We start from the raw sequence: 24,608 nt of genomic DNA on the forward strand, positions 1-24,608 counted from the left end.
AAATCGACGTAGCTTAGATCTACTTACCGCGGGGTCCACATTACGCGACGTTGACGGGAGATGCTCTCCCATCGACTCCCCTTACTCTTCTTGATCAGGTGAAGATCTCCTGAGGTCCCTTCCAACCCTTATAGTCTATGATAGTCTATGACTCTAAGTACAGGAGTCGACGGGAGAGTGATCGGCTGTCGATTTAGCGGGTCTTCTAGACCCGCTAAATTGACCACTGATGCATTGATCGCCGCAGCGTCGATCCTCTGGTAAGTGTAGACAAGCCCTAAAGAAAAAGTGAACTGAGATTACAATCACATGCTTCCAGGAGCTGGGATTCTACCCATGGGTAGATTGCCTATGCTTTATCAGCCCTGGGTGATTCCCCTTTGGTAAAAACCAGGAATTCTTCCAGTCACCAAAGCCTGTACTCTCCAAGGCACAGTCACTATATCTGACTGAACCAGAGTAAATGTGTCACATGGAATGCTGCTTGGGAAAAGGGACTGATCCCTCCACTTTAATGACCTCATGTGTAGGAATGGGAGGCAGATGAATGGCAAATGCATGTTAATCAGCCAGAATGGATATTTAAAGAAGATGTAGCCTGAAACAGTCTCTCCCTGACTGAACAATAAAATGGAGCTTGTAGGTAGGAAAACGAAGAATCGCCAGGTGGCCATAAAGAGTACTAACTGTCCCAAATAAAACCGTTGTTGCCTAAGAGGAGGAGGAGGAGGCGGAGGAAAGAGAGCTCTCTTCCTGAAGGACGTCTAATAAAGAACAGTGCCAAACTTCACGGAAAAAGGGTAGAAGGCCTAGTCAGCAGAGACAATGGGGATGGGCAAACAATGTCCCTACTTTCTCCACTGGCAGAACCACCAGAAGAGTTACTAGAAAATCCTGTGGGCTGCAATGCCCAGAGTTTACATTAACTCCGCTCTCCTAAGGTGTCTCCTGTATTGCCAAATCCAAGCATTAAAAATCATGAGACTTGCCTCCACAATCATGATATTAAAAAAAAATAACAACAAATGTGGGGTTATTTTTATTTGTCTTCTGGTTCTGAACCTCTAGCGTACACTTACTTCATGTTTTCAAGCGTTTCCCCCCAGTACTTTAAAAAAAACGAGAGCTGAGGTTCTCATGCGATCTCTTGAATCTAGAAGCTGGGATTTTAAGAAAAACACCAAATACCAAGACAGAATGAAATGGTGAGAATTGGCAACACTGTTTTCTCAACATGTGTACCAGTGGCTAGGATAGAATTTCCACAGCCCACAAAAGATCAACAATCATCTTCCATATAGCGATTTTGTACCCTATCAGGTTGTGGTAATTTTTTCTGCATCAGCTCTCAAGTTTTGATCTACAGAGCACTTGCTGGTGGTCCATGGGACACTGGTTGGTCATTTGGTGCTGACTCTTCTTTCTTGTTTCCAGATTCTCTTGTAGGCGTTCAGGAGCTGAAGAAGAGAAGCCTGGACACCTGTAAAAGAAGCTGGAAACGAGGCAGAGGAGCAGTCTGCCTAGCTGCTTCCATTAGGGGCCACTCCATTAAGAGGAATGGGTGAGGAAAACGGAGACATCCTTTTGGACAGAGCCACCAACAAGACTGGAGCTGCCAGACACCATCACAAGGCTCCAGGAGGAAGGGTATGCACTGAGGAGTGGGAGAAGAGAAGCAGGCAGTAGGGAAGTATCTGCAGTGAAGCAAGGGAGACTAGGAACAGGTGGCAGGGAAGCATGTCCAGGGCACAACAGAACACAGTGGAGCAGAATTTTAAAAGAAGAGCAAACGGAGACCGTGGCTTTCTCCCCCCCACAAAGGTCATATCACACTAAAGACAGTTAACAACACAAACATTTTCCTAATATTATTTGTCCATGTCAGAGATTTCTGTAGCTTCCCCAGGGATGTTGTATGATGACAAATGGGATATTGACTGGAAGGGGAGATGGTACATGAGCTGATACTGTTCAAATGGGATCTACAGTTTGAAAAAGCTTGAGAAGCCCTGCTTTAAAGGCTATGAAAGTAAGTGCAGGCAAGATCTCTCGTCTTGAAATGTGTCCTCACCCCCCATATTTGTGCTGTTATTCTGAGAAGGCAAATACAGAATTGTCACCCCGCACTAGTCAAACCATTTATGTAAATGTAGAACTGCATTATGTAAGGAAGTTTGATAGCGAAATGCAAATAGACCAAGAATCCCAAAAGAATGCTTCTCATTATAGTTGCACCATTTGTACCCCTATAGGTAAGGGGGCCCCATCAGCATCCCAGTTATAAACCTATACACCTTTGCTATGTAAATCCACTCTGTGCTACACTTGCCATCCCACACTGGGACACTTACAAAGTAATATTCGTTTTTACTTCAGAAGTCCATTTCACTATGTCCAGGACCTGAAGAATCTAGTAACAATTTCTGTACTTTAAAGCTTAGAAAAAATCACTTTTAAAATATTAACAAAAACAACAAGGACTAGGAACAATTAGATTTAAACGACCTGGCTACTGTGCATGCAAACAGTATATGTCCAGAGGAGATGCTCTGAGTTCACTTGCCTTTTAAAAACTGTTTCAAGACACACATTTTATGATTCTATAAGTTTCTTTCTGAGTAAATAATCTCCCTCTTTCTTTCCCACACACACAAATAGAATGCACACAAGGGTGTGTGATAGCATATTTATATATTAATTCTATAGCATCACAAAAAGCAGTGTCCTGGACTCTCCAGGCACTAATAAAGCCCATAACTGCTGACGGATCAGGGTTCTAATTTGTACACTCATATAGGGAGACAGATTCTTTGTGTGTGAAATTTTTTTTCTTTAAAATTAAAAAAAAATATCAAACAACAAAGGTATGTTAGGAAATAAATAAATTTTTAAAAACCCTACAATTTTGGACAGATATTGCATCCCCATTTCATGCCATGGTACTTAATTTAGTTTATTCATCTTTATACAACAGTATAAATTAATAACAACATCTGACTGAATTTTTAGCTTACCCCTACATAACCTTGCTTTCCAAGTTAAAGTCAGACCTTAAGTTGGTATTAATATTGTATACATATATAAAGATAACTTAACCACAAAATAACGTGCAGCAATTAACTTTTCTTCCCAACAGTGTTATCTTTCTAAGGCAGGATCAGTATTTTCTGAATTACAGTAAGCACTATTTATTTTTCGAATACTGAAGTACTCTTTGTTCCAAACCGCATGATGCTTTTAAACCTTCCCCATCCATGATGATAATCAGCATTTAATACCAATCTAACATTCACAGTGGACGGGAACTTGCAACCAGAATGCATTTTACAAAAACCTGACTATATACTTTAATCCTTTCAACTGCACCTGCAACACAAAGTATTACAGACTTTTTAAAACCTGCTCTCTTGAAAAGAAAAAATAAAAATACAAAATTGTGCAGCATCAGTAACCAGATAATATTCTCAAATTTCAGTGATCTCGTCAATGGAGCCTCCCCCCACGTACTGTGCTCTGTTTCATGCAGTACATGGCTTTAGCTGGCCAAACCCTTTTTTTTTTCTTTTTTTTCCTTTTTTCCTCTTTTTCCTCTGAATCAGTAGCACAGTGAAGATCTTACTTTTTTTTTTTTTTTAGCAGTGGCATATCAATGAGGCACAGATGTGTATTCCAACTCTGCATGGATGAGCACACTGTTCAATAGTGCTGGCTCACACGGTATCAGGGTAAGTTATCACTTCCCATGAAGGCACTCTTATCACCAGGGCCCAGAGAGGTGGCTGCAAATCGCAGCCTTTTTATTTTCAAGGCAGTTTTGCTGAACATTCAGGCTTCAAAGATTCACACTTCCAAAACTCTATAAGAGTTTGTGAACGCTCAATTTGCCAAAACTGTTTACAGTGTAATTGGGCACCGTACCTGTGTCCATGAGATAGCGAAGGCGCTTCTCCACCAGCGCGGCACGGGTGTCAATTTGCTTTTGCTCATTCTCTAGTGCTGCCAATTCTCCTACAACATACTGACTGGTGTCTTTGAACCCTTTCTGTTAAAGAGAACAAACAAGAAGAAAAAACATCACTTGTAAGTTGCATTTTTCCTTTCCTCAAACACTTAGTAAGACACTTACCTAAACAACCAAATATCGTGCTCACTACCAAAAAGCTAACACTTACATTTTATAAACCTCGCAATTTTGCCAAATGTCATTATTTGGGTGCACTATTTTTTTTTTTTTTTAAAAAGCATAGTTTCCTTAGAGAATATTTCAGTGCCTAGATGTTGATTTTGCAGTTTTAAACTACCTGATTTTTTTGAAATTCTGTATAATTTATTTCTAAGTAAGAGCTGTTGTAATACAGAACATATTGGAGCAATAATCCAAAGGTACTATTTATATTATTATTTACATTGATATGTTATGTGCGATTTATATTACATCCAGTTTTTATTTTGCTTTAAAATGCTAACTTTTAGGGGCCATGTTTTGAGAAAGAACCATCACAAGAGCATCTTGGTGACAATGCAAAATGTGGGCTTTGGGATTAGAAAAACAAAAACTTCCTTTCTTTTTGCATCTAGTTCCTCTGTGTCAATTCTACTGATGACGCTCACCAGACTAGGCTGTAATGCTTCTTCAGTTTTCCCCTACTGCAGGCTATTGCCCTGTTAAACAATGATCTGTAAAAGTATTGGTAATTACTGTAGCCGTGATTCTTATCCTGACAGGTGGCGTCAAAATCCACTGGAGTCTCTAAAATGCAATGGGACTACAAACTAGATCTGCTCCTCCTTCCCAGTTTTGTTAATCCCCAACTGCAATGAAGCCCCTGTATGTAGATTTTATAAATCACTTTAAAACGTTTTCATACCAGAAAAGTTATATAGCACTAAAAAGTCAAGTCTGTCCTCTGTATCCTACATGTTTCAGCACTGTCTTGAAGGACAATATATATTGGTCCTCACGAATCTCACAAAATTTCCACAAACATCCTCAGTGAACAATCCTGACTTACAAAATAGTTGGATCTCTCACTAGGATGTAGAGAGTGGTCATTCAGTACCCCAAAGTTATTTTCATATGGCCAGATTGAGTTCAACTGCCTTTGGATCACTATTTTGATTTGGGACATTCTCTTAGGGCCCGTCTACATGTGCGAAGCTGGGGTGTGAATCTACCTCTTGCTAGCCTAGGGCCTGATCAAAGTACATTAACGAACTATTACTGTACGTCAGCAGGGTCCACACAGAGAGTTAGTCTGTGACAGGCTAGCAAGAGGTAGATTCACATCCCATCTTGCTGCAAACGAAATGTTTGTATAGATGAGGCTGAGATAAAAGGCTGACATAAAAGTGCTGATACATTATAGTAGGGGTATTTATGCAAAAGAAGTTAGAAGGAGAATACTGCTATTTCAGGGACGGTTCCTCCACATTTTCTTCATAATCACCAATAAGCCTTCAGGAATTCTCCCCAAGGCTCTTTGAGACAGTTTTAAGGTTGAGAAGCTTAATACAGATGAGGCTTGTTTTCAGATTCCTCTTGTCCTTTGCAAAGGGATATACCTACAGCCATTATCCTTTGGGAATAGGGGGGAAAATGCAGGCTCTTTTATCATCTGTATTTCCCTATCACTGGCTAACTTGTTGCTGGATTAGTTAGAGTCTCACAACTAATTTGACTGAATTTTTTCAATTGTTTCTCACTAAATATTGCTGAAAGAGTCAGTACAGCTTCACAGTCAGACAATAGGGATAACAATCATTACAACAGGGTATTACTGCAAATAAAGATAAATTCACTGTGAAGGTCTGAGAGGATGGCATAAGTCCCACAACTATATGTAACAAGTCTGGAACTTTAAGATCTTGGGCACCTGGTGAAATAGGCATGTTGTTGCAACACACTACGGTCACACCAGCAAATAGCATCAGTTCTAAAGGAAACTTTTTTTCACCTGTCTTGTAGCCACAACAAAATTACTGAGAGACAGCCTCTAAGTGGAGTCCATGAACAAGAGAATTAGTGTGGGCGAGTTGAAGTGATGTATGATATGTGAAATATATTGCCTTTCAACTAAAATTAATTGAAAACAGTATAAAAATGTCACTAATGTCAGCATGCAGAATTGTTCACAATGCTATTAGAAGATGAAAAGAAATGCTGTGTCAGGATGAAATATCCCAAGTGTTCATGTGTATTATCTGCATTTATAATGTGAATTCACTGAGCAAGACCTTACCAGCTTTGCTAACGCACAACTATGCTAATAAAGTAGCTGAGAGATTGCTAAGAAGTTAGGTGATTTACTATAGGTATCACAGCATTACAAACTCTCTAACTGGCACCGAATTGCTTCAGCAAAAAGAATGAACACATTTAGACAAATTGTGGACAGCAACATATGACCACCATCAAAGACTATGTTGTGCTTCCAGTCAAAAAATTCAGGTTAAAACTTGTTCTTCCTGCTTCTGTCCCGCAGCTGTCCATCAAAAGCAGCTTTCTCCCTGCGGTCTATCAAATATTTCCCTCACAAATCAATTTTACACATGATCAGCCCATACCCCTACTGAGCTGAACCTCCCCGTTAATTAAGTGAAGAAATTACCATATATATTATATTAATGCAAACATCATTCAGCTAGTAATTCACGGCTGATCTGGATAATGGAAAGGTTGAACACCCATTAACCCAAGCCAACAAAGTGGGTTGGCTGAGAAATTCTAGCAGGTCTCATGTGACTCTTCCCTCTAACTGCAGCTCTGCGGTATCTGCTATTGTAATAATTAAAATCCTCCCGGTAGATCAATACTGGAATCTCTTTATGGGAAGTGCCCTGATGGAAATGTCTCAAGGAAGCCGGGGCTATGGAACTCTGAAAAATTCATTTTTTTTTATCTGACAATTATCACCACACTGCAGACTAATTCAACAGCGCACCCCTCTCACTCTGCTTTGAATGCACTGGAGATTGACATCTAAAAAACCCTAACATCTCATTTTAACAAATAAAGGCACTATTTCCACATACAGTTTGGAATTATCAGCAATCATGAAACCAGACAAAAAATTAATATACATTAAGCACTTCATCTTCTGATGGCTTCCTCTGAGTTTCAGTTATCGCTGCCTTCTCCTCATTTCCTCTCTTTGTATCTTCCTGTATTGATCTTTGCCTTTTCATCTCTTGAAAAAAGGGGAAAGACATGTACAATTATTATAAAGCTTGATATTTGTGTATTGAAATGTGGACGTACATTATCAGGATTTTAATATATTTATTGTTAAATATTATTAAATCATAAGATGGGAAAACAGGTTTTATATTTTCTCCTACCTGGTCTGTTCTCAACATATTGACTGAAAGACTGGAGCTGAGTTTTCCTGACTGTAGAGTCCTTGCTGAACACAACAGGATTTCTAAAACGTTCTGTTGCTTTTTGTAATCGCTCAGCACGATGTTCTTCTGTTCCATTCTGCCAGAAAAACAAGACATACAACAGATTCTTTTGTTTACAAATGTGAAGTCACACATTGGAAAGGTATGTTTCAATGACAGAACACAATGCAGGTTTTGCAGAGAATTTCACAACTCACATTGCTGTTTGTGTGGGATAAAAGTATCAGCTGCTGAAAAAGAAGCAGAGTGATGAACTTTTTTTTGGTGGTGATTTGTTTTGGTTTGTTTGGCATCATCAGGCAGGACTCTGTATTACTCAACAGCGAGATCTGTTAACTATGACCAATATCTTCGAGTGATGTGGATTTTAAATGACAGATAACTCTTTTACAACTTTAATTCGTCCTGCATGGTATACATGAGTGCCAACCTGCACTGTGTATACTCCTAAACATGATCTATAATCACTTTAAAAGCATGTTGCCTTTAGTCTTTCTCCCTCACAATTCTGCCCAGTAAAGAATTCTATCGTTTTGTATAGTCCCACAGACTTGTATGACAAGAAGAACTAGTTTCTAATTTTATGCCCATTGAGATAAACCACTAATGCTGGATGAAGGCTAAAAGGTAGGATTATAATACTATCCCACTGAACTGCATTTCATCAGCTATAACTTTCCAAAGCCAGATTTGTAAGTAAGCCCTTTACAGCTAAGGAAACTACAATTATCTTTTCCAGAGCTTCCTATGTTAATACTGGTAACAAATTCAAATGGTTCTATCAACATGAAATATCCCAGAAGACTGAACCACTGCAATGTGTGGAAACTGCAGATACCGAGGTGCTGTGTACCAAACAAATATTTCATTTTATACCTAATCTTTTATTATTTTTATTAAGTGTTTTGAAAGTAAATAGGGAAAGGCTAAGATGCATGACTAATAGCTAAGCCTGCTGAATGCTGAAACTGGTTATCAAAAGCTACCAAGACTTTGCCCTTCCTCTGCATTGAGACAATCAGTAATGAGGGAGTTCTCCAATGGCCTATTCTCTAGCCTCAAGGAGGCCTGGGATACAGAATCCTCAAGGGAAGGTAACAGTTTATCCTTTTCCACAAACACAGAATGCCTCATTTATAAACGTGTAAACTGCATTTTATTAAAACACAAATCCAACTCAATGCAGAAAGCTCCATGAGAACAGATGGACACCATATATTCTTTGCAATACCATTTTTAAACTCTTCGTTAAAAAGACATACACAAAGGCATGCTGTTAAGTTGCACCTTTTGTTGGAGTAACTTAAAAAAATCAATTAATACAGAAAAGCTTTATAAAGAAACACCCTTTTCATCAGGTTAGCCGATATCAAATTGCCCTAATGAAGGTGCCTGTGTGCCATTTATTGAACTAAGCTTTAAAAAAGTATCACACTCATTAGATGTATGTCTTTTCAGATGTACGTTTTTGGGCTGTTATGATTCTGCTTTTAAATAAAAGGTGTCTTCCTGTTGTTAGGACAATAGCTATTTGACAGTCTGAACTCACGTCTTTACCAAAATAAACAAACAAGGCTAATTTTTTAGGCCTGGCAACATGCTAAAATATCTGTGTGATTAGCAAGTAAATCCCATTTTAAGAAACCTTTTTATGACTAGGGACTTCTGCCACTTTACAAATGTATTCCTCTAAGCCCACTAATTCAGTTAGCCTTTTCAATCCATTGTATTATTCTTGGGCCAGCTTCATTTTGCATTAAATCCACTGCAGAAAGCTAAATTGAACGCAAAAATCAGACTTGATCCAGGCTTCCTTTTGTTCAAAGATAGAGACCGAAAGTCCTCTACTGCTGCCACACACTTTCATCACCAATTTATAGGAACCGACAGTGTAAGGGAAAAGCAATGAAAGTCATTGTTTTGGGACTTCAAAGCATCTCTGTATCTGGGGAAGGAAATCCTTTCAGTCAGCAGTGCTGTCCCCACAGTCTGCAGGTGGGTGAAAAGTTATACACAACTGGAAGTGCCCCAAAGCCATAGAGATATTAATGACATGCACAGGCTATTTTTTATTTAGTTGTAATAACTTAAAAGGGCCTAATTAAGAAAATGAAATGGAAAACTCAGAGGTATGTACTGTATGTTAAAATGGTGTACATTAAAGATTGACAAAGCATGTAACATATATACTTGTCTTAAAATTCATTTTTCTCAGAATCACTCACCTCCAGATTCCAAAGACCTGTATACATTTTTACAACATAATACATTCTAGTTTTGGTTGAGCAAAACAGGTGATCAGACTTGAAAGGGAAGAAAAATATGTGGTGTCCAATTCTGCTCTCACTGCAGTCAATGAGAATTTTGCCACTGACTTCATCAGGAGCAAGACTGGGTCCACTGTTTCTTCCTATGCCTTCATTTCAGATTTAAGTGGTAAGCTGAACCGTAAGAATTTAGAGGAGTTCATACAGATCTCACGATTACGCCAGCCAATTACAGCGATAGTATGGCTAAAAAAAAATCATAATATAAATAGAAAACGTGTTGATTAATACACAGAAAAACCCCGCTGAACTGCAAACTCTGCAGCTGCACTGCCTTGCAGATTCTCTGCATTTCTTAGTGTGATGGATTTGATAAGAAATTATTTTCCTCATCATAAAGTACAAAACAGAGATCAGAACACACAGGTCCTGAGATAAAAGCATTAATCAAAACTTACCTTAATGTCTTGCTCTGAGCTATCAGTTACAGCTTTCTGAGCCGCACTGGAGAGTGAATTTGCCACCTGTGGCTGAGCTTCTAGGAGCTTCTTCAGCTTCAAATCCACCAACTTACTGTTTTGTTCTGCTAAATATGCAAATACCACGTACAACAGAGTGAGAGGCATTTAAATGGAGAGTTGCTACAACAATGTATCAGTTTGACAGAACTTGCAGTACCAGCATTTTAAACTAAAAAGTGAAAACCGAGAAGAAAAAGATCTTTGAAGCACATATTGAACTAGATCTGTGTGTGTCACACATCCAAACATTTCCCCCGTTTTCTTAAAAACATACATTAAAGAAAGTTAGCACTTGGCTCAGCACCATCAATTACAGCTGTACTATGTTATAAAGTAGTGAATGATAAACACACGAACTGGACAAAATGTTAAGTTCCTCTCAACTAGTACACACATACTTTGGCTTCTCCTTCTGATATATAAAAACTCCTAGAGAACAATTTACTTTAAGATGGAATATTAAAAATTCATCAGGTGTTTTAGGTTCTGATAGCCATTCAAGTTTACAAATAATATTAATTTAACACAAGGTTCCTTGGGCACAGCTTCTCAACTTTAAAACCAGAGTAACAACAAAGCCATCTTTCTAGTAATGTTTGTTATAAATTATGGAATATAATGGAGTTAGGAGTGAAATCAAACATTTTTATTACTCCATAAAAAAATAAAATCTTCAGGAGCCTCATCCACCCCCCCAGTGAAGTCACTGGAAAAATTCCTATGGACTTCGCATCAGGGTTCATAGGTACAATATTTCACTTCCCATTAATGCTTATTTGACTACATGTAAAGTATATAGTTTTTTTGTATGTGAGTGGTGTGGGTACGTACACACACATTTTACACACACCCCCCCCCCAACCACACATATGACCACACACATATATGAGAGAGAGAGAGAGAGAGAGAGATGTTAATAGAATATATTACAATTTTGTGAGCTATAGTCACACTGGTAGGGAGGAGGAGGTGCATCACCTGGAGGCATTATGCATGCAAGTCGTGTTTGGGGTGAGCACACTGCAGAACAGCGCTTGCTACATGTGTTCTACAGGAGCCAAATCCATCTCCTAACCCCACTCCTTTTAAGGCGTGGAGCTCTGTGAACAGTGCCGGACATCCTGTTCCCCAAAATATTCCTGGGGAGTTAACAACCAAATGTCTGCCTGCCTCCTACAGAAATGTGGTGTGACGGGGTGTGATGAAGGACAGCTTCACTCTTCTCTGGCACACCGATGCACGGTGTCCATACTTCAGCCTGACATCTGAGTGCATACACTTATACATAAACACCATACAATAATCATAATACACAGGTGTTCACATTTTATAAAATACATTCACAGCAGCAAATGGTAGCAGCATTAACAAATGTTGATGCAGGATTTAAAATCAACAACTTCCACATTTTAAAAAAAAGTTCTCAAACCAGTTTCCTTTTACTTCATTTATGGATTCTGCCTAAAATTCTATGGAAAGAAGAAGGGTTCAGCAGTTAATCAAGTCACTGATGATCTCAAATAGAAAGGACCCCTTGCATGTGCATGTGCATCCCATCCATCTGTCCCCAACAGGATCTCTCTCTTACAAAAATGGTCAACAGAAAGACAGGTTGGAGAACCACTAGGTTAGGAGACATAACATAAGCAATTCCTAATTGCCTTCTCTTCCCAAGTATAAAGAAGTAACTCACCTTGTGCAATAATGATGGTTCTTCGAGATGCGTCCCTAGGAGTGCTCCACTGTAGATGTGCTTGTGTCCCTGAGCTGCAGAACATCAGTAGCAGGGTCCATTAGGCCCACACATGCGCTGTCCCCACGAGTGTAGTTAGCATGCATGGGCTAACCCCCCTCAATTCCTTCTCTGCTGCAGAGTCATTGACAAGAACTCTGAAGTAGAGAGGAGGTGGGTGGACTGTGGAGCACCCACCATTCTTGAAGAAGGCGATGGATGAGATCGCTCTTGTGGAGTGTGTACAAACTGAATATGGAAGGTCCATGTTGCTAATTTGGTAGCACTGTCTGATGCAATTCGAGACCCACTTAGTGAGCCTTTGGTTTGATATTGCTGAGTCCTTGGATCTTCCCACAATGGAGAAGAAAAGTCTAGGACACTGGTCTCCAAACTTTTCCCCTCACCCTTCCCTTCCCTGGTTTGCACCCCCTTGGGAGCTGTGGTTGGGGGCCGGGGCTGGGAACAGGGCAGGCAGTGGGAGCAGGGCAGGGCAAGGAGCGAGGCCTCAATTGGGGCCAGGAGCTAGAGCCAGGGGCCCCGGCCGGGAGTGGGGCTGGACCTGCAGCTGGGGCTGGAGTGGAGCTGGGGGCAGAGTGCTCCCTCCTCGACCCCTGGGGGCTGGCCTGGGCCCCACTGGGCCCCCAAAATGTTCCTCTGTGCCCCCCTAGGGGGTGCACCCCACAGTTTGGGGATCACTGGTCTAGTGGACTTCCTGAAGGCCCTTGTCCTGTCAAGGTAGAAGGCCAGGGCTCTCCTGACATCGAGGGTATAAAGTATAACCTCCCTGTTGCCTTGGTGAGATGTGGGATAGAAGTCTGGAAGGTGAATCAATTGATTCATGTGAAACAGAGAGGTTACCTTGGGGATGAATTTTGGATGCGCCCTGAGAATAATCCAGAAAGAATACTTTGTAGCGGGGATGTGCCCATCAGGGCTGCTATCTCTTATTCTTCTGGATGAGATAACTGCTATCAAGAATGTCATTTTCGTTGATAGATATGTCAGCAAACAGGTGGCCATGGGTTCAAAATTAGGTCTAGTCAGCCCTCTCAGTACTAGGTTTAGATCCTACATGGGGGTAGGAAGTGGAGGCTGAGGGAAGAGGTTTATTTGATTATACCCTTGAGGAATTGTTTTGTGGTTGGGTGTGACAGCACTGAGTACCCCTCTAGAGGTTGGTGAAAAGCTCTGATAGCTGCTAGATGGACCCTAAGAGAGCTTAGGGATAGTCCTGACTTTTTAAGGGTCAGAGCATGGTCTAGGATGTGTGGAAGAGATGTGGATGTTGGGCAGATTTGTTGGGACATGCACCAAATTGAAACCTGGACCATTTCTGCAGGTAAGCGTGTCATGTGGAGGACTTCTTACTGTGGAATAGAAACTCTTGTACTTCCCTGGAGCTGGAGCTCTCTAGGTGCTGGAACCACCTTTGAGGAGCCATGCTTTGAGGCAGAGAATCCCCAGGTTGGGATGCATAGTACGTCCTTTGTCCTGTGAGAGGAGGCAAGGAATAGCCGGGAGGGAGACTGATGGGCACGTTGCGACCTGTGCCAAGTAAGGGTACTAGGTCTGTCTTCGCCAGGTAGGTGCGACCAGAATGACATGAGCACTGTCCCTTTTTATTTTAGTAGGACCTTCAGTAGTAGAGGAAACGGAGGGAAGGTGTAAAGAAGGTCCCCATCCCATGGGAAAAGAAAGGCATCGTCCAGGGCGTGCTGTCCCATCGTCACCCTGGAGCAGCAGCATGGACATTTCTTGTTCTGGTAAGTGGCAAATAGGTCTATGGATGGTGTTCCCCATTGTGTGACGAGGGCATGTAGCACAGATGGGTGTATCTCCCACTTGCAACTGAGACTGTCTACTATTGAGTTCTGTGGGCCAGGAGGAAATGATGTCATGGGAGATGCACCAGTTCCTTAATCTCATTCCTTCCTCACATAGGGAGGTGACCTGATCCCCCCTTGCTGACTAATGCAGAACATGTAGGCTATATTGTCTGTTAGGATCTTTGTGTGTGATCCTGCAATCAGCAGTAGGAAGTGGACACAGGTGTTCTTGACTGCTCTCAACTTGAGGAGACTGATGTGGAGGGATATCTCTGCAGGTGACCATTTGTCGTGTCATGAGGCCATTTAAATGCACGCCCCACCCTATGTGTGATGCATTGGTGGTAAGGAGCGACGATGGTGATGTCTGCGAGAAGGGGATCCCTTTGCATACATTGGCCAGGTCCTTCCACTAATCTAAGGAGTTCCTAATCCTGATAGGTAGTGACAGGGGTTTGTCCAACCTGTCCATTTGGTCTGTAAACTGAACTGAACCACAGTTGAAGGCATCGAATGCGGAGTCTGGCATACGGTATCACTGGCATGCCTGCTGCCATATGTCCTTAGAGTTGGAGGTGGAGCCTGGCCAGTAGTTGTGGGCTGCACTGAACTGTGTCTATGAGTGAAATCAGGGACAGGAACCTGTGTTGAAGGTTAGGAGGGCTTTGGCCTGTAGGGTGTTGAGGTCAGCACCTATGAATTCCAGGCGTTGCTCTGCGGTGAGGGTTCACTTCTGGGTGTTGATCTGTAGACCCAGTACGGTGAACAAGTGTATCGTAATATCAATGACTTGGTGAGCCTCCTGGAGAGATCAGGCTCTGAGGATACAATCGTCCAGGTATGGGTAAATCATTATCCTTTGTGAGAGTAAATGAGCAGCTACCACTGAGAGAACTTTGGAAAATACTCCAGGAGCCGATGAGAGCCTGAAGGGGAGGACTCTATATTGGTAATGATCATGTCCCAGAGTGAACCTGAGAAATCATCTGTGAGCTAGTAGGATCAAGATGTGAAAATAGACATCCTGGAGGTCGAGGGCCAAAAACCAGTCTACCAGTTCCAAGGCTGAAATGATCATCGATAAGGTGACCATCTTGAGCTTCTGAGCCTTGACAAACTTGTTGAGAGCTCTGAGGTCTAATATGGGTCTCCAACCTCCTTTTCTTTGGGGGCATTAGAGTAGAATACCTTGCCTCGTAGATGTTGAGGTAGTGGTTCAATGGCTCCTAACTGGAGGAGGAGATCTATCTCCTGTAACAGTAAACTTCAGTGAAAAGGGTCCTTGAAGAGGGACGGGGAACGGTGTTGTGGAGGGGGTAGGGAGGTGAAATGGATGGAGTACCTGGATTGGACGATCTCTAAGACCCATCGGTCTGATGTTATGGATTCCTAGGCACTGCAAAACGTTGCTGATCGGTGACCAAATGGGTGTACAATGATGTTGGTTGTATCAGTCGGGGGGAGTGGTCTTGTGGCGCCTCAACATGCCCATCAAAAGTGGAGCTTAGATGCAGGGGGTTGGGATGAAGGTTGTGGGCCCGACAGCTTGCATTTTGGGAATTGCCCTTTCTTTCTTTGCGGCTGGTAATGATGCTGAGGTTGGTATTGAGCCGCACATGACCTATGCTGGGACTGAGGACTAAATTGTCTCTCTTGCCAGAGTGTATAGCTTCCCAGTGACCTGATGGTAGCCCTGGAATCCTTCAGGGTATGAAGGGAAGTGTTGGTCTTTTTGGCAAAGAGCTTTGTGCTGTCAATGGGAAGATCTTCCATCGTAGACTGAACCTCTTTCAGGAATCCTGACAAGTAGATTCACGACACCCATTGTATCACCACTGCCATGGAGATGGACTTAGCTGATCTGTTGGAGGCGTCAAAGGCCAATTGTAGTAATATTTTTGCGACAAGTTGCCCTTCCCTTATGATGGCCCTTCCCTTATGATGGCCCAATGTACCTCTGGCAGTTTTTCCATAAAATCATTACGTTTATTATAATTTGTGCATTCATATTTGGCCATGAGTGCCTGATATTTGGCAATACGGAACTGTAAGGTGGACGAGGAATATGCCTTTCTACTGAAAAGATCAAGGTGCTTCCAATTCCTGTCATAGGACATAGCTCTGGACTGGTGTTGTCGGCAACGGGAATTGACAGTGTCCACCATGATGGAATTGTGTGGAGGGTGGGAAAAGAGGAATTCCGATTCCTTGCTAAGGACATATTTTTTGTCCATACATCTTCAATTTGGCACCACCAATGCCGGGGTTTGCCACACTGTTTTTGCCAGGTCTAAAATGGCTTCATTAATTGGGAGGGCAATCTTTGAGGAGGATGAAAAGTGGAGAATATCAAGAAGCTGATGGTGGGTGTCCCTGACCTCCTCTAGTGGTATGTGGAGGGTGTCCGCCACCCTCTTCGCCAGCTCCTGGAAAAGGTGGAACTCGTCTGCCAGAGATGGTTGGGGAGGCATAACGACTTCGACCAGAGAAGAGGAGGACATGGCTTCCTGTTCCTCTATCTCCTGAGGCAGTTCCAAGGTCCTGGATGCTGTGGCCAAGGGTGTGTGCCTGGAGCATTCTCAGGCTTGAAGCTCGAGAAGCAGGCTGTTGGTGCACTACCCAAAGGTCCCAGTATGGCCACAGTGGTGGCACAGGGCCTGGTGGAGGTACTCACAGGTGGCTGTACCAAGATGTGGTGTTGGTAGAGCCATCTGTGGGTACATTCTCAGGCCTTGTTGGTAGTGGGTCTCATATGGAGCTTGGGACGAGTACTGTGAGACCATCTCCTCTGACTCATTATCTGAACCCTTGGTAGACAGCGGAGGGGCACGGCATGGCGATATCCTCCGTGTCCAGTAAAAGCTTGGTGCCGTGATGTACGCTGAGGTTTCTGCTTTGGTGGAATTCTTCCAGTGCCGAATGTCCCAGTGTCGGGAGATGGGAGGATGGAGACCCTGTCTGCACTGGTCTCTCTGGTGCCGGGTCAACTGCTGCTGGCAGTACTGAGGCCAATTCATGTACCAGGAGCGTCTTCTTAGGGTGCTTACTCAGTACCAAGGGACAAGACGAGTTGGTGCCCTTGCCTATAGGGTCCATGGGCCCGTCAGCAGTACCGGGAGCCGATGGCCATAGTGAGGCATGGGTCCCGGACTGAGATAGTCTCGGTGCTGAGGATACCAAGCGAAATGGCAATCGTTTGCAGCTATCTCTGGACTTACTTAGGGGACTCTCTTTTTTAGAGAACTTGTGAGAGGGGTCCCTGGCCTACTTCTTCAACCCACTTCTCTTAGATGTCAAAGATTGTGGGGAAGATTCACGTCCACCAGGAGACTGAGGTTGGAAAGTTGCCTCAATGAAGATGATTTTCTGGTGGAGCTCTCGGAACTCAGCCTGAGCTGCTGGCAGAGGGTACACAGAGTGCTTATCCACGACCGGGACCGCCTCATTCCAGGTGTGGCACTTCTTGAAGCCAAGGGAGCCGGGCATACCCCGCTAAGGTGAAGGGTCCCCGGTGGGAAAAAGGCCAGAAAAAGAAAAGAAGAATTATAACTAGAACTACAGCTAGAACTATAACTGGGAAAACTATCTGACTGCGAAGCAAACAGAGGAACAATAGTCTGAACAGACTGCTACTGGCTCTGTGTCTAGCCAGGGGCAGTTGAGAAGGAACTGAGGGGGGTTAGCCTTGCGTGCTGACTAGCCTCATGGTGCAGCATGAGGGGGAACAGCGCATGTGCGGGCCCAATGGATGCTGCTGCTGAAGTTCTTCGATCAGCAGTGCAGGGATGCAAGTGCACTGACAGTGGAGCACCCATAGGGACACTTCTCGAAGAACCAATATTTACTGGAAAATCTTTTGATAGGCTTCTATTTCAGGCACTCAGACTAGATGATCACAACAGTTTCTTTTAGCCTTAAAATCCATGAATCTTTTAAACATCAGTTTAACCCTAACATTGGAAATATTCAATATATTTTCTGCACAGAAAATATCAAAGCAGAAATAATAAATGACGTGATTCAAGCATATTAGGCCTGTACATTAGCCTGCTCTGAGTGATATTTCAAATGGAAGTATTTAATTATTTGTTGCTGGAGCTCAAAACACCCAATTCACTTCATCCAAGACATGATCAACTGACATATGCAACCATTGTAAACAAAGTGATGTACAGATCATCATCAATTTAGTGTACAAAGAGCAGCATATTAAGTAAAGCATTTTGATTTAGTATACAATGGGCCAGATCCATGGGTCTAGCCAGTGTAGACAGAATGTGAGGACTTGTCTACATGGTGGGGTAATGTGCTTCATGGGGGCGGGGGGTCTACATGTTGCATGTTCATTGCTCTGTGTAGACCTTGCTGATGCATTTTCATACAGTGCTGTTTGAAACAGTATTATGTTAAAATGCACTGGGGAACTTTTAGTGTGCAGCAGCAGGGTCTACATGGACAAATTAATGCACAACACATTAGTGCAGTTTAGAAATCACAGCCTCCTAGAGCGCCTTATCCCACTAGGTAGACAAGCCTTCAGTCACAGGATGGCTAAAGGCTCTCCCTAGCACACCCTTGTTCCTGGTGCTGCTCCATGCATGCCATACTTCTCTGGGCTGCTCTAACTTAAGCCAACTTGTAATGGGGCCACATTAAGCCAAAAAAGCAGCCATGTGGTATACCATAGCAAAGGGGTGAACTGACCATGCTCCCTTTTCCTACTACACTGGCAGCAGGCAGGGTGGACAGAGTATAAGCCCCTCCAATGGCTCTATAGCACTACAGGATCAGAGAGCCATTTAGACAAGTATGTGGATGCTGTGAGATTTTCAAAAGTGCCTAAGCAGGTTAGGTGCCTGACTGACTAAGAGACTTTGGAAAATTCCATTATGAGCTTATCTGAATTTGTAGACATCCAAATATCTTTGAAAACCTGACTTCTAGTTACCTGAGAGAATACCCCTATGGCTAAAATATTGTCACACAGTTGTGTCAGTGAAGGAATCTGAACTCAAGCTTCCGTGGTTTAAAATTCTAATAAGGGGTTATCATCCTTATGTATTATTATTATTTGGCAAGCATGCAAAGTGGTCATGTACAGGCCACTCTAATAATATTAATTATTCTAAAATTTGGTATAGAAAAAACTGTTATTTTAACTTTGTAAACCACCTAGGGCCAATTCTGTCCTGGTTTACACCTCATACGACCCCACTGGGAGGAACTCAGTGGGACTGCACAGGGTGGAAATCTGAACAGAATTTATGCTCTATAATCTGGGCACAAATACATAATACATAAATAAATGAACAGTGACCAGTAGAAAAAATGAACATGCGCTCAACCCCTTCATGTGCAATCCCTCAACAGACTTGTGAACACAAAAACCTGCATGGCTTGGCTGGTGTAGTTAGTGCAATCACACCTTATCTCCGAACGGGAACACACACTGGAATCCTTCATTATTTGAAATATTTCTTTTGTTGTTGATCTTAAATTTGAAGCAATAATAAACATGAAAGTAAGTAATTCAGGAAAGTGAAATGAACTTAAGGGTTAAAAAGATTTAAAAAGACACAAAGCTAGGCTAACATTACTAAACAGATAAAAGACACATTGATATTGATGATGAAGAAATATCAGTCATGCAAAATGCACAAAACAGCCATTATTTAAATTACCAGTAGAATCAAGGTCATTTTCTGGGTTAGTAAGTTCATCTCCACCTTCTGTAATAGAGCATTCAGGAATCTCCTCATTAGTACTTATCTCAGTATTATCATCCTCATCTGTAGGAACATGTAGTGTTAACGTTAGTACTTTATCTTGTTCATGCACCATCCCAGTAGAAACATTAGTGGTTTAGTGACAGTTGAGCACCACTATGGCAAGAAATGCAAACGGAAGTTAACGAAATTAGTCTGCAGGGAGATTTCCTGGTTTTCACTATTAGGTATATCTTTAAACTGATGCAATTCAGTATATACACACAGTGGAGGTGCAATGGATGTAATCAGGGCAGAATTTGGCCTCAGGTACAGTCTTCAATTGGGCTGGATGTCTGACCAATGTCAAAGAACACATAAGTTATATTTTTTTTCTTACATCCTTCAGCATTCGAACAGGCTATGTGTGAATCACCTTGTCCTTCTGGCTGATCTTTGATACAGTAACACATTATGAGAACCATCCTTAGAAGTAGACACCCTACTGCTCTGTCACAGCACCAGTTTGAATGGTGAGGCCAGCTGGCAAGGAATGCAAAGTTTTAATAAATAATCTTCATTATACTTGCACTTCCATGGGGCCCTTCCATTGAGCATCTCAAAGCAGTTTACAAACATTAATTAAATAAGCCCCATAACATTCCGATGAAGTAGGCAGATACTATTATCCTCATTTTGCAGATGAGTAAAACCAAGACATAGAAAGGGTAGGTGACTTAAGGAAGGTCAAGCGATGAGCAAGTACCAGAGCCAGGAACAGAATTCATGAAAAGTCCTGACCCCTACTTTCCTTATTTTACTGAGAAACCATATACTGTATGTACAGTGAAATTAAAATAAGTGACATTAAAAAAAGCTGGGTAACACCTTCAAAATGTTAAGCTACATTTTATTTAATAATTTCTAGTTTCTTCAAGTGAAGCCTTTTGCTGTTTGGCATGTATGTGCATAAGAAATGGACTCAGGGGTATTTAGAGACTGGAAAGGGAAAGAGGATGGCTTTCATATGAAGGAAAGTTGGAGACAATTAAAAGGAACGTGGGAAAATGGCAGTATTGGAGAATAACTATTACTTAAAATTGGAGGTTACACAGGTTAGTGAAAACTTACTTTGATACATTTCCAACTCAGCCAAACACAGAGGAGTCTAAATATGGTAGTTAGAAACTGTCTAGACCCCAAACTGTAACCTTGAACCCCCCCCCCCAATTTTGTGAAGTTTGGATCTGGATCAGAACTTTAAAGCCTAATCCCTAGCTCTGTAGTAGGCTAAACCAACCCCCTGAACTTTGGGCATGTACAGATCCTGCAACTCAGGTCCACATCTATTGACAACAGAACTTTTTAAGATTTCCATGGAGGAATACAGAATACAGCTGTTTATTTTGTCCACCTGCTCATCTTTACAATCACTGTAATTCACATTCTTCAAGGCTATTTTTTTTTTTGCTGCTACTCTTCCTTCTACATCAGTTGCACTCTTACTTCCTCTTTAGACTGTCGAAACATCCAAACACAGTTGCTAATGTTCTTTGTGCAGCGTTGCTCATTCCAAGTGTGGCTCTTGCTACAATGGAGAGGAGCAAAGCATTTTGAAATACATCAGCAACCAGTCCACCTGAGTCAATAAACAAAGTCAGGAGTTCTGCGATGTAGATGGTGGAGTGGGGTGGGCAGAGGAAGATGTGTGGGGTAACTCTAATAGCAGATTTGATTGGAGTTGTCAGGTCTGGACAAGCAGCCTGAATTATCCTCTCACACATACCTCTAAAGGACTCACTTACATGAGAAAATTATACCAATTTAACTCAATCAGTTTAGAAAACGATTTAATTAAAATGGTGCAACACCCTTGTGTGGACCCTCTTATTTCAGTTCAAGAATACCTTATATCAATTTAGTTTAAGTTGATTCCTTACCGTCTTAAGCTAAATTGATATATGGTACTCTTGAACTGATTTAAGAGCATCTACACAAAAGGGGGTGGCACCAATTTAACTACATCAATGTCTAAACCAATGGCATCAGCTTCTAAACTGATTAATTAAATAGGTACTATTTCCTTGTGCAGAGAAGGCTTTTGTCAGGGTTGAGCCCAGGGCTGGCCTTAGGGAAAATGGTGCCCTGGGCAAATTTCTATTTTAGCATGCTTTCTTTGAGTTTGAGAACAGCAGCGTGGGGCACAGAGCATGAGGACCAGCTTCTGGTCCTGGAGCCCGGACGGGCTGCACGGGGAGGAGTTTCTGAGCTCCGGGGGCTCCCTGGGCCACACAACCCCCTAACCACCTACCAGGAGCAGAGCAGGTGCATGGAGGGTGGCGGGGGGACCCCAGGGGCTGGCCCCCTGGGTCTGCAGGGCCTAGCCCTGCTGCCTGCGCCTCCCCACGAGGCTGGAAACTCCAGTGGCATCGCCTCCCCCAAGTTGGGGTTCCAGCCCTAGGCTCATGAGCATTCACTCCTGCTCCGGCCGGCCTGCCAGCTTGCGGCACTTGGATAGTAACCCCCTGACCATGGCACTATAGGTGGTTGCCCATGTCGCCCACCCGTAAGGCTAGCCCTGGTTGAGACAGATTGGCAGGTAAAGTGTGAGCAAGCTTGCACTACTGCTGTCTATACTGTACTGGCTCTGGAGACAAGGAGAGGTCTTTAGTCTCCACAGCCGTCACTGTGATGCTGTGTTCACATGGCTTTGTTTTAAAACATCAGGTACAGAGTTGGCTTTAAGATTACGGAATGCAGTTTGTGGAGTATGAACACTGACAAAGAAAGCAAAGTGGAGAAGAAAAGGAAGACAGAAAGCAGAAATCAAATATTTCAAGTATTTAAGCAACCCGAGGTTAAGACAAGACAGTAGGGCCTTTAGTGATAATTGCAAAGGAAGGTAGATATTGCTAAAAAAAAATTAAATCCAGGACTTGAAATGTTTACTTGATACCTACTAGCTCAAGGACTAAGTCTGGGTGAGGACACCTGTGCTACTATGTCCTCCCTAGGATACCCCCAAAGCCATTCACTCAGTATTTAAGGGAATGTCTATAGCAAAAAAATCCCAGGGGCAGTGAATCTCAGAGCCCAGGTCTGCAGATACGAACTCATGGGGTGCTGTGCTAGGATGCTGAAAATAGCCAAGTAGACATTCTGGGCTGGAGCTTGAGCTCTGAAGCCTGGGGAGAGGAAGGGGAGTTGATGTCAGAGCCTGACTTCCAGCCTCAGCAGGAATGTCTATGTGACTCTTTTTAGTGCCATTGCCTGAGCCTTGCAAGCCCAAGTCTGTGGACCAGGGCTCAGACTCACTGGTGTGGGGTGTTTTTTTTTTTTTTTTTTTTTGCAATGTAGACATCTTAAAGGAGCAGAACAATTGTTCAGTGTTTACTGTATACTATATAAAATTATAACAATATTGTCAACTAACTCTCTAATATATTTTTTAAATAGTAACTTACTACATCTCTCTTGCTTTTCTCAGTGCTTCCATCCCTTCTTTTTTTTAACCCTACTCTTTTTGTTTGTTTGTTTGTTTTTGTTTTGCTATAACAGATCATGGTGTATCTTTTCCTGAGCTGCTTTCAATGCCTGTTTCCTCTTCTCTTTTTCACTCTCCCTCTACCCCCCTCCCCTGTTTTTCATTTCTTACATTGTGTTCTCTATCTCCTCCCCCATATTTTTGGTCTGTATTTATTCACCAAAATACTACTCTCACTCAATACCATACTGATCTTTTCTAATGTGTCTCATTAATTGTTCCCTCTCTTTCCTGCCCACTCCCCCACATCTGCCTAATCAACCTCCCCCTCACAAACATGCTATCCTAGGTAGGGGTTGGATATAGGGCAGAAACCTAATAGTCAATGAACTTAACATACTTGCAAATCACAGATGTGAAAGATGGGGCCTCACTGTTCAAGGACTATATCCAGATAAGAGGCTAACTCTACTGCTCCTGAGCTGCTGGGAAAGGGGAGGGTGTTTGGATTCTTATCACGGTGATGTTCCAGGACCAAACTCAAGGGCTCAACTTATCAGCCTCCAGCTAGTAGAAATCTACTGTATTTGAAGCCTCAACCACAAATGCTTCTATCTGCCATAAGGGAGAAGGAATATTCTCTCTCTGCCCCTTTCTCCTCCTCCCATATCTCCCCCTACTAAATAGCTCCCACAGAGCTTGTATTCTGCAGATGTTGATGCTATTTATCCAGGAAAGTTTTCTATTTGCAATAGGCAAATGGATTTTCTAGGTCATGATTAAATCAAGGCTTTCAAATAAGGCTGTACTATTAATGCCAAAACACAAATTTCTCAATCAGTAAATAGAAATATTGAAGGAGATTAGAATTTCACCAACAAATGTAAGCAAGAAATTCATTAAAAAAATTTAAAACATTAGAAATGGACAAGTACCATCTTTCTGAAGTGAAAAAAGAGAGAAGAGTCTAGTAGATTTATTTAATACCTGTTTTTTGAAATCGGGATGTCTGAATCAATATATACATAGAGAGAGAGAGGCTAATTAAATATGTAGTAAGAAGAGATTTATAATTGATCTAGAAAATTATTGTAAGCTTGACTTAAGCACCATATAGGGGAATATACTGCTACAAAACAGAAACAGAACACTTGCAAACGTATAATGTAAGTAAGGATAGGACTCAGACCGTATTCACAAAAAAGATCTTGTCTATTAAATCTGAATATTTTTAGCAAATAAAGAACTGAAGGAATAAGTGGTAAACATATAGGCCCAGATCCTCAAAGATATTTAAGTGTCGTACCACAATCAAAATCAATGGGAGTTAGGTGCCTAAATACTTTTGAGGATCTGGGCTATTGTAACTTACTTGGATTTAAAAAAATGCTAGCACAGTCTCACTCAGCTGTTCCTTAGTAAAGTTAACAAGTAAGGTCCCTAGTTAGGAGGAGGAGGAGCTACTTGAGTAAATAATGATTTGGAAAACAAAGACATACTGTGAATGATGAGATGGAATAATGTGGAGAAGGTTGAGTATGTACCACAAAAATAAGTAATAAGATGGTTATTGTTCACTTTATGTGAAAAATGTGGGAGAATGAACACGTAGGAAAGTGATAAATTTTCACATAAATAAGAGTAAGGGGGAATCAGAGTGGACAGAAAC

General features: G+C 42.1%; 1 protein-coding gene across 16 annotated transcripts in view; it reads right to left on the reverse strand.

Moving 5' to 3' along the window:
• The window catches only part of EHBP1 (EH domain binding protein 1), a 322,570-nt gene that overhangs the window by 36,569 nt on the left and 261,393 nt on the right, over positions 1-24,608 (reverse strand). For 4 of the 16 annotated variants that reach the window (XM_037896082.2, XM_037896091.2, XM_037896088.2 and 1 more), the window contains 5 exons: positions 19,432-19,539; positions 10,127-10,254; positions 7,339-7,477; positions 7,081-7,187; positions 3,919-4,042 (listed from right to left, as the gene is read on the reverse strand). In XM_037896082.2, coding sequence (XP_037752010.1) covers positions 3,919-4,042; positions 7,081-7,187; positions 7,339-7,477; positions 10,127-10,254; positions 19,432-19,539 — 606 coding nt within the window. The remainder of the gene's footprint in view (positions 1-3,918; positions 4,043-7,080; positions 7,188-7,338; positions 7,478-10,126; positions 10,255-19,431; positions 19,540-24,608) is intronic. The other 12 variants (XM_037896085.2, XM_043543990.1, XM_043543987.1 and 9 more) reach the window with 5 other exon arrangements.

The sequence above is a fragment of the Chelonia mydas genome, chromosome 3 (genome assembly GCF_015237465.2).
Source record: "Chelonia mydas isolate rCheMyd1 chromosome 3, rCheMyd1.pri.v2, whole genome shotgun sequence".
Lineage (NCBI taxonomy): Eukaryota > Metazoa > Chordata > Testudines > Cheloniidae > Chelonia > Chelonia mydas.